At 38.1% G+C, this 10,676-nt stretch overlaps 3 protein-coding genes across 4 annotated transcripts; 1 reads left to right on the top strand and 2 right to left on the bottom strand.

Annotated features, from left to right (window-relative positions):
- Positions 1-170: 170 nt before the first annotated feature.
- Positions 171-3,992, top strand: LOC120000259 (abscisic acid 8'-hydroxylase 4). Of its 2 annotated transcripts, none has more exons than XM_038848236.1 (9): positions 171-811; positions 1,934-2,086; positions 2,170-2,353; positions 2,456-2,535; positions 2,771-2,857; positions 2,952-3,030; positions 3,129-3,235; positions 3,509-3,631; positions 3,748-3,992. In XM_038848236.1, exons 1-8 carry the CDS (start codon positions 281-283, stop codon positions 3,629-3,631), a joined length of 1,344 nt encoding a protein of 447 aa, XP_038704164.1. In that variant the 5' UTR covers positions 171-280; the 3' UTR covers positions 3,748-3,992. The 2 variants fall into 2 exon arrangements, with proteins under 2 accessions (XP_038704164.1, XP_038704162.1); XM_038848234.1 differs by having other exon boundaries at positions 173-811; positions 3,509-3,627.
- Positions 3,993-5,950: 1,958 nt separating this feature from the next.
- On the bottom strand, positions 5,951-6,980 carry LOC120001013. The gene has a single exon (XM_038849227.1). It carries the CDS (start codon positions 6,799-6,801, stop codon positions 6,082-6,084), a length of 720 nt encoding a protein of 239 aa, XP_038705155.1. The 5' UTR covers positions 6,802-6,980; the 3' UTR covers positions 5,951-6,081.
- Positions 6,981-9,452: 2,472 nt separating this feature from the next.
- LOC119999702 (50S ribosomal protein L31, chloroplastic-like) lies at positions 9,453-10,418 on the bottom strand. The gene is made up of 2 exons (XM_038847413.1): positions 10,258-10,418; positions 9,453-10,180 (listed from the first exon to the last, which is right to left on the bottom strand). The coding sequence occupies exons 1-2, from the start codon at positions 10,327-10,329 to the stop codon at positions 9,833-9,835; spliced, it is 420 nt and encodes a 139-aa protein (XP_038703341.1). The 5' UTR covers positions 10,330-10,418; the 3' UTR covers positions 9,453-9,832.
- Positions 10,419-10,676: the final 258 nt, after the last annotated feature.

The following is a 10,676-nucleotide window of genomic DNA, read 5'->3' as shown; positions in this document are numbered from 1 at the left end:
AATCGTTAAAATTATTCACCAAACCAATCTATATCTATAATGAGGTTAATGTCAAATCATGATTGATGATGTTTTGAAATTTAAATTATAAACTATTTTCATCATCAACCACCTACGACAGTGGTGCTTGTACATTACATCAGCATGTAACATGAAATACGAGGAAGACTGAATATTTTCTGTCACAGCAAAAACTTATTTAAAGGACACTAATCATATATTATGTCAAGTAACATTGTGCATCATAGACAAAACCCAAAAGGGAAAAAAAAAAAAAACGATGCTTCTTCTACTAGTTCTTGTTCTTTGTTCTTCACTATTTTTAATATACCAAATACTGAATAGGCAAAAGCATCTCGATCAAAATTCGACGGCCAATATTCCTCCAGGCAGTCGCGGATTGCCGTTGATCGGCGAGACCATTCAGTTCATCAGAGCCGTTAACAGCAACAAAGGTTTCTACGACTTCGTCAGAAATCGTCACATTAGGTACGGGAATTGTTTCAAGACCAGAATATTCGGCGAGACTCATGTTTTTCTATCGAGCACGGAGTCCGCGAAGGCGATTTTGAACAACGAATCAGGAAAATTCACGAAGAAATACATCAAATCGATTGGGGAGCTAGTCGGAGATCGAAGCTTACTCTGTGCGTCTCCTCATCATCACAAGCTCATCCGCGGCCGTCTCGCGAATCTGTTCTCGACGAGTTCGGTTTCAGGTTTTATCAGACAATTTGACGAATCGATCATCAAGACTCTCGGTGAATGGGAGAACGAGGGCACTGTGATCGTACTGGATCAAGCACTCGAGGTTTGTTTTGTTTGTTAGCTTTGATTCTCTGAACCAATTACAGTATATTCACGTTTTTGTCGGTAGTGAAAAAAAGGTCGATTATTTCAACGTCATATTAGTCATATTTGCCTAAAATAGGAAGGGAAGGCCCACTGTTGTCTAAATCAGCTTTCGATTCTCCAACTAGTGGGCTGTCACTCTGTCAGTCCGTGACTCAGTGCCCATTAAAACAGTGTTCTCAGCTCTCACTGTTCTGGATTGGGATGCAAGTAAACCATTTCCCCCTACCCAAACCATTAATCCGACTCAACCCATGAAAAACCGACCCAACCTTAAAAAGAAAACGGATAAGATTTTCGGAACCACTACATGTTTATAATTTTGATGTCCATAATCTAGGTGGCATAAGGAGAAGTGTGGGGGACCATTTTATATTAAATGGTCTCCCACACTTCTTCTCATGTCACATAGATTATGGACACCAAAATTATGGACACATATCATTTTGATAAAACTTTTCAATACCTAAATTTTTTAAAATAGGGATAGGATAAAGGTTTAGGTTATATTTAATACCTTATGCCCGACCCAGCCCTTTTAATTAAAACGACATTATTTTAAATAAAAACAAATCTAGTATATTGAGGTGAATCTTTATTATGGTTGGATATCTAATTTTTGTAGTTAATAGTGCACATAATGTTTTTTAGTATGTTGTTTGAATGATTTTATTTTTTAGTATTTTTTAATATCGATGTATGCTTAATGGTATTTTATTTTTTTGATGATTTGAATAAAAAAATACAATGATTTTTTTAAAAAAAATTTAACCCATTCCTACTTGATCCAACCCGCACCCGAGTTAATCTAAGCCAACCCTCAGCCATAATGAAAGGGTTTGTTGGGTTAAACAACTTCACTCTCATAGTAAAATGGTCAGATGAGGATTAAGCGTAAATAAATCGGACCCCTTTATTTTCCCCCATGGTTATGGGATCTTTTTTGGGCCCCTGTAATACTCAAGCCCAAGAAGGGGAAAAAAGAGACCTGGTGGGCCAAGGCCCACCTTAGATAGTGAGGATTCAAGCTTGGTCAGAGTCCATTTACTCATTTAGGGTTTTTTTTTTTCCCCTAGTGCAGATAACATTCAGAGCAATGTGCAAAATGCTGATGAGTTTAGAGAGTGAGGATGAAGTGGTAGAGATGTTGAAGGAAGATGTTGCTTCTATTTGTAAAGCCATGCTTGCATTCCCTATCAAGCTACCATGGACTAGATTCTATAAGGGCCTTAAGGTAAACTGATTTACAACATTTGTTACAAGCACACACATATATATGCATGATTTGTTATACGTATTCCATTACTGATGATTTAGGCGAGAAGACGAATAATCAACACACTGGGGAAGATTATGAGTGAAAGAAGATGCTCACAAACGGAACGCGAAGATTTTCTACAGTATCTTTTAACAGAGGATGATAAGGCATGTTCAGATGGAAATCCAAGCCTAATGACCGACGCTGAGATTCAAGATAATATCTTGACAATGATAATTGCAGGTCAGCGGCTGGAGATCGATGAACATATATATAGCAAGTTAATTAGTTTCAAAATATGAACTTAGTTTTGATTTCCCTATTTGCATGGTTATGGCTACACAGGACAAGATACAACGGCAAGTGCAATCACATGGATGGTCAAGTATCTAGGGGAGAATCAGAAGGTTCTGAGCCTACTAAGGGTAAGCCGAAACTTAATCTCAAAACGCTACAAACTTTCTTCTTTTAAGTTAGGAAAAAACTCAGCGCGTAACCACAAGGATATCGCTTCTAGCGAGAATCGAACTCATGACCTCCCGAATTCATAGAGTTTGGCTCTAGAGAGATTCACTAGGTTATTACCCAAGTGATTCCAACCATAAAAAGTTGTATGTATATATATACGTAAAATCAAACATGTCTGTTGATTATGAGCAGGATGAGCAACTTCAAATAGCTGAAAAGAATCTAAACAAGTCATTTCTTTCACTGGGAGATCTAAATGAGATGCCATATGCTTCTAAGGTAAACCCAGGAGATCAATTCATCAACCATTCATAACTTAATTAGGCTTAATTATTTGGTTTGACTAGGTTGTTGTTCAATGAAACTAAAACAGGTGGTTAAGGAGTCCTTGAGGATGGCATCAATAGTGCCATGGCTACCAAGATCTGTACTCCAAGACTCCGAGATTGAAGGTTTATTTTCTTTTCTTTTTTTGGTATATCATTAAATTAATATTCCTCTTTTTAATTCCGAATATATAAATATATAAATATATTTCCTGTACAAGTAGGATTTAAAATAAAGACAGGGTGGAACATCGACATTGATGCTAGATCGATACACCTTGATCCAATGATCTACAAGGATCCTAATAAGTTCAATCCTTCAAGATTTGATGTAAGTTCATTTTATGTGATCAGTCTCCAGCGGTTTATGTTTTCATTGAATAAAGGATGAAAGTGTTTTTTTTTTGTCATAGCTATCTCAAATACTGAGATGAACACACATGATCTATGTGAAATCATGGTCCCATATGATCTATATGAAATCGTGTGCATCCATCTCAACATTTGGGATAGCTGAAAAAAAATAAATTTGAGATCCGTAACACTGTTGTAAACGTTAATGCTAGCTCCTTCTCTTTGTATATAATTATATATACATGCGCAGGATGAAGCCAAACCATATAGCTTCTTAGCTTTTGGCGTGGGACCAAGAACATGCCTGGGCATAAACATGGCTAGAGCCATGATGTTAGTGTTTCTCCACCGTCTTGTCACCACATTCAAGTGAGTTTCTCTCTCTCAATGTTCTAACATATATGGTAATTAAGGTTTATTAAAAAGAGATTGCTTAATTTGATAATTCCACTTAATGAAGAGGTGGGTATGTATTGATTTGTTGATTAGGTGGGAAGTGATGGACTCAGACTCAAGTGTTGAGAAATGGGCGCTTTTTGCAAGATTAAAGAGTGGGTGTCCTGTGTATGTGAGAAGAATTGATGGGTGATTGTAATGACTAGTTAAACAACTTGTGTACTAACAACGTGATGCATGTAACATATATACTATTGTAATATGTGCATTTTATTTCATAGTATGTGGGTCTACATAGTCTTGGAGATCTTGGAATATATACATATATATTTTGGTAATCGAGAACGGCACCATATAAATTTGCCTCTTGAACATCCGATATTAGTCTAAAAATTGTTCTTCCAAAATATGATAGGTACCACAAAGACCCTAATCAGTGTGGGATAGGGGGCTCCAATTCTCCTCAAAAATTATGTTAAATCATGAATTAAAATATGTGATCGAGTATTTTGGTGTTCATAATGTTAGAATATAGTGATTTTGAGACAAAAAATTATAAACCCTAAATCCTAAACACTAAAAATTAAGTCTTAAACCCTAATTTCTAACGCCTAAACTATATAATATGTCATTTTCAAAAAAAAATCATGATTTTCAAAGGAGAATTGGAATCAAGCATTGGAGCACCTTCCATCCGTATAGTTCACATGTTGGGAGCTCCCAAAATTGAGCCAAGAAGGATCCAAGAAAACATAATCAAGCTGAATTCTCTCGTATTGAAGCCTACATTTTGGGCCCAGAGTAGCGACGGTGTTATGTGTTGGAAAAATTGTGGTCAACCATTGTTTGACCTAAATTTAATGACTAATGAATGAGAGTCATAGAATAATAATTGATGGGTCTTAATCTTTAATATGAAGAGAAGAGTTTGGAGTTTAATTTGATCCAAAACCATTTTTCAGTTGAACGAAAATTGACTCCAAAATAGTCATGTTAATCATGAAGAACAAAGTACAATAAGTGTGTGTATGAGAATCCCACATTGGAGAAATTCAATGTGGATGTGTCGTATATAAGCTTAAGTTTTGAAGTAAAGCTTTGAACCCAAAGGGCACCCAAGCTTTTGTAGGAGGGAGAGGCTCTCCATTATGGGCTTGGGCTTGAAAACACACACGCGCGCGCCCCCATCTGCCTGAGTTGAGCCAGCCAGTCGGGCTTGGCAAGTTGGCGGGCCAGGCCCGTGAGTGGACTTGGCCTTTCAAAGGCCCAATAGTCTCCTAAATTTTTACACAAATTTATTTTTGGCCTATTAGTAATCCAGATACATTGAATGTGGACAGATGACATATTCAAGTCAGGTCCGCAATATCTGTGGCCCACTCCCCATTACCTGGTTAAGTCAGTTGCAGCCCAAGGATAATGGTTGCATGTCCTGGTCAAGTGGAGGCTATAGTGTACTGATTTTTCTAGGCTGTTGGTTGTTGGACTCGCCTATTAGTAATCCAGATACATTGAATGTTTAGTAATCCAGATACATTGAATGTGGACAGATGACATATTCAAGTCAGGCCCGCAATATCTGTGGCCCACTCCCCATTACCTGGTTAAGTCACTTGCAGCCCAAGGATAATGGTTGCATGTCCTGGTCAAGTGGAGGCTATAGTGTACTGATTTTTCTAGGCTGTTGGTTGTTGGACTCTCCTGTATAAGGTACATTGAATGTGGACAGATGACTTATTCAAGTCAGGCCCGCAATATCTGCAACCCACTCCCCATTACCTGGTCAAGTCAGTTGCAGCGCAAGGATAATGGTTGCAAGTCCTGGTCAAGTGGAGGCCCCAAAATCAGTGATAGTGCACTGATTTTTCTGGGCTGTTGGTTGCTCCAGTGGCTGGAACTTTAAGAAGATTCGCTAACGCGTACCTTGCTCCTCCTGTCCAGTTGTTTCAACATTTCGGTTTGATATTTTAATTTAAATGATTTATTATTGTACTCCTATGTTATGTTGTGTTGATGAATATATAGGTTACTATTATGCATGCAACCTGTTAATGCTATCTATTACTACTTGTGTTAATTGGTTGTTGTTCAAGCAATATAATTGTTACTACACTTGTTTATGCATGCAACCTGTTAATGCTATCTATTACTACTTGTGTTAATTGGTTGTTGTTCAAGCAATATAATTGTTACTACACTTGTTTATGCATGCAATTAGTCCAACATTACGAATATTAAAATTTGATCCGACGGTGGGAATTATAGTTGTGATTAATCAAAAACATTCAACAACTAATTATGTTTGATCAAACGGTGGAAATAACGGATTGCACCGGAACAGAACTTTGACTCGACGTTATTGTGGCAGCCTAATCAGCAATAACAGTTTATTGATCTAATATGTACGGTCACTGATCATTATCAATGTCATGGCTCAGCTACACCAGGGTGTGAGTATGAGCGTGAGCGTACCAGATTATGAATATCTTCTTCCTTCAAGTCCCTCTTTTTCTTAGCAATGAAACTCTCCACTATAATCCTGAACTCCTCACTACTCATCTCCTCCATTGACTGCCTCCCCACAGCCATCTCCGTCTCTGATCTCCTCAGCTCTCTCCGCACCGCTACCGTCCGCCTCTCAAAGCTCTCCGATTGACTCCTCCTGTAACTCCGCCCTGTCTCGGTAACCTCAATTTCACGACATTTCACCGAAGCAGAGCACTCTGTCACAACAACAAGCTTGCTGCGTCTTGTTCCAACAGGAGAGCTGGAATTGGGATTAACGACCGCGATTTTCGTCTCCGACTCCGGTAAATGGAGATTAGCGGCCGCGGATTCGGAGACGTACTCGTCATAGAGATCAGGCTGCGCGACGTCAACATTCTTGTGATTTGAGAAGTATATAGCGAGGGCCAGAGTATTCACAAGCAGAAAACCGTATTGACGCTGATAGAGAACCGATTTGATTGTCCGGAAAAACTCGCCGGCGATATCCAGGGCAGCCGGAATCCATGGACAAGACCACGAGAAGCAGAGAACCAGAAGAGAAAACAGAGTTGAGATGCGTACAAAGGTTTTGAGGTTCCTCTGTATGTCGTACCTTCTCATAGCGGTATCCTTCTCTGCCCTGACACTCTGAAAATTCATTTTTTGAGTCTCCGTCAAATACAATTGAACAAATAGAGGTGTTTATATATGCGTGCAGTGATGAGTAATTAGGGTTTTAGGTTGAATTGGAGTAATGTTAGGGAGAAAGAAAAGGAAAGACAGAGTTGAAGAGTGAAGAGACTGGCATTTGGCTCTGTTTGAATGGAAAGAATAAAGGTACTGTGAATATCAGAGATCATATGTCCTTATAAAGAGCTGAAAACCATTGTTTATTCTTCTTGAGTTCAACAGGTATGTTTGTTTGTATTTCGTAAGGTGCACGGGGCAGACATATGTAATACATAATTTGAAAAAAATTAAAATTATGAAAAAACATATGAATAAAAAATATTAACCGATAACGACATCATACAAGCTTAACATTTAGACATCCGATATGATTCTAAACTCGGGCTCGTTAGGCATCCATTTAACTATTTGTTGTGTCTTGAGAAAATGTTGTATAAGTGTCTGTGTCATTGATTGATGCTGAAATTATTATAACTTATTTAAAAATTCAACTAGTGTTTATCTAGGAAAAAAATTTGTGGGTAAAATAAATGGTAGCTCTACCAAAAAAAAAAATTTTTTATGACATTTGCTTAAAAAGTGAGAAAAATAATATGTATGCATGGGAAACTCATGAGCTCCCAAAAAGAGGGGAAACCAGAGAAAGACAATGTGGAGTTTAGTCATGACTGGTTGGAGATGATGAAGCCCAAGAACTGGAAAATCACGTGAAAACTTAACCAACCATTCAAAATACAGTTAATTTTAGTTGTGGAATGTGTTTTTCTGGTATGGAATTGTAGCACTTTTTGTGCAGCCAATCATCACATCCACATAATCCAACTTCATCACGTCCACAGTCAACTTTAGAACGATATTATACAAATTTGATCTTTAGGACATTCGATGTGTCTGAAGTCTGAACTCATACCATCAGATCCGCACACATATAAATTTTCCAACAGATTAAATTGAGTCAAAGCCACAGTGAAGTGAGGTTTCATTGTCTATTTGAACTTAGAAGCTTGACTTCAAAAGTTGATCCTCTAAATCATCAACTCCAGCAAATAGTCAACAATAGGAGGCTTAGTTAACCCTCTCGCCGCTCCTTTAGATATATAACATTAGCAATAATTTAGATACACACTTTATGCCTAATTACATTATAATAACAAAATGCAGAGAACATTGGGTCTCCCTCAAACACATTTTGTCTCCAAAACACAGTCAAAAACAGTAGAAAACCAACCATGGTAGGTCGGGGAAAATGAGGTAAGATTACAGTCGATCTTTTCACATTCTTGCATACATAAGTGAAAGAGACCGTTACCCAATTAAACTTACACTTGTGTCAGCCCAGAGACAAGGAAACCCGAATTCAAAGAAAGAAAAAATCAAGATACTGAGAACACATCTCTCTTTTTCTACCATCTTCGTGAATGATAGGGAAATTATCCAGTAAGATTTTCTTCTTTCATGGGTAGATAACCAAACAAAGATATGACAAAATCAATATGATTTATCAAAAAAAGAAGAGGAAGAAGGCATATATGACTTGAGAGATAAAATGTCACTCTCTCTTCAAGTCTCAACAGCACTAACAAAAATGTTCAAGAGCTGTCTTCTGGCTGAGTTGGATTGTATTTTATAACTGCAGTACCTTCTAGTGAGTGAAAAACTGTTACCGTGGCAAAAAGAAATCAAAATTGAGCCACATAAACTCACCAGGCCTATTAAGTTGTCAATACTTTTAGTATTTTCTGGTGTATTGTTTAAATCCTGACCTTATGCAACTTCTTTAAGGCGCCATATGTTCATCATTTCCTAAGAATGCTTAAACTTCTTGACCAGATTCTTGTCTTTTCCCAGACGAAGCTAAACGATGAGCTTGAAAGGAAATGGATTAATAGCAATCATCCTGATCTATCTATCTACAAATAGCAGCAACTTACAGAACTAAGATCATCCCCACTTAAAATATTCCAGAGAAAACAGACAGAAATGGCTAAACTACTTGGTTATTCACCTTCTTGTGCTGTCTTCTTCCTCTCCCTCTCTCCTTCTCCTGATTTCTGCTGGTAAGCACCAGTAATTATATTTTTATTGTTGCTTGTTTCAAAATTTACTTTAACATACTCTGGTGCTTGCAGAAATACCGGGAGCGTGCCCTACATGGAGCTTTCCACGCAGTCCTCCCTGGGATTTGCATGTTTCTGTTACTTCAGATGTTGATCAGGCTCTAAACACAATATATATGGTTGGATCCCCGAGTTTAAAAATCCAACACTAAATGTGAATAATAATAATAATTCTACAACTGTGACTAGTATCCACCTTCTAAATAATCCAGGATGATCATTATGGGTTGCAATACTGCCCTCCATGTCAGTAACGCCAGTTTTCCTCCAGTGTATGGCATATATAAGCATCTAAAAATTTTATTACTGTTGTAACTCCTTTCCCCTTCCTATTCCAAGTTCTGACACCCTTTAATCAACCTTAAAAAATAAGATATTAATAATAAAGCAGAAAATACAGTTGCATCATTATGTAGATCTAAGGACCCTTGTGTGCATCATAATAATCAAACAGAAGTAGGAGTAGAATGTAGACAGTGCAAAGCAGACATCAAGAGAAGAACATATTGTACAATTAGAGTTGGATATGCTTCCAAACAAGCTTAGTAAATGAAAAACTGTGGAGACTTATCAAATAATATAAATCAGTGGTATCCTAATCCACCCTCCTCAAAAACCAGAGCTCCTAAAATAATAACATAATTCATTGCATTTAGACTTCCAGATAAGATAATCACAATTAACCCTACAAGCTTAGCAATAAATTACTCTTGATTCCACAGGATTAAACATAAGAAATCAAAGCTTCACAGGCTAAACAGACATATTAGCAACACATGACATGCATTATCCAAATCAACTGTATATCAGGCAGCATGGGCAAGAAAGAAAAAAAGAAGGAGAATTGGTTTGAAGAACCGCAATTTCCGTTTTTCTTGCGGCAGCTACTTCTTCTTTTGAGAAGCGCCTTTTTTTGATATGGAAATGCGTTTTGAGGGGAGGACGATCTCGCCTTTGAGAACGGGAATTTCCATGAGCTCAGGTAGGCCAGCGAATCTCTTTCTGAACTTCGCGACCTGGTCGGCATCGACGAGCTGCGCAGAGCGACTTCCGAGGTAGAAGGGGTGGTTTCCGGACCAAACGTCCACCACATACTCCTTCTGGGTCCCGCCGGTGGTCATCACAAGCTCTCCGTTACAGTACACCTTCGCATCCTCGTGGAACTGCGGGTGTATGTCTCTTTTCCTGCAAGTCACTTGCATCCCATGATTTCCAGCTCTTGCACTCACCACCTATATCAAAAAAAATTGAATTGAGTAAATCAAACGGCTTAAAGAGATTGAAAACCAGGAGGGATTGAAGTTTGTACCTTTCTGACGGGTAGCGATGAGGGAGAGGATGGTTTTATCTGGAGAAATGAATTTGGAAGAGTTAGCGCCATTGTTGTGGATTGGGTTTTGGGAGGAAGGTGTGGATAGCCGAAGAAGATGAGGTTCTGTTTGGTTGTGATGATTGTAGATTAGCACTAGGAGGACCGTCAAGCTTTGGGCTAATGGGCTCTGTATGTTTAAACTTAGTAGGGACCTTTATGGGCCTAATAGTAAAGATCCTCGAGGATGTAAAAGGCCCACATCTAGGGAGCAATAGCTTTGGGCCTATTTAGAAAGTTGAAACCGGAAAAAAAAATAAAAGAGGCGCATCCAATCATCCAGACATGATTCCACGTGAAACATTAAATTTTGGCAACAATCTTTTCATGATTGGCCTATTGGATTTCTCCAATTTTTG

The sequence above is a fragment of the Tripterygium wilfordii genome, chromosome 6, assembly GCF_013401445.1.
Source record: "Tripterygium wilfordii isolate XIE 37 chromosome 6, ASM1340144v1, whole genome shotgun sequence".
In the NCBI taxonomy this organism is placed as follows: domain Eukaryota; kingdom Viridiplantae; phylum Streptophyta; class Magnoliopsida; order Celastrales; family Celastraceae; genus Tripterygium; species Tripterygium wilfordii.
This window is presented reverse-complemented; position numbering and strand designations above follow the sequence as displayed.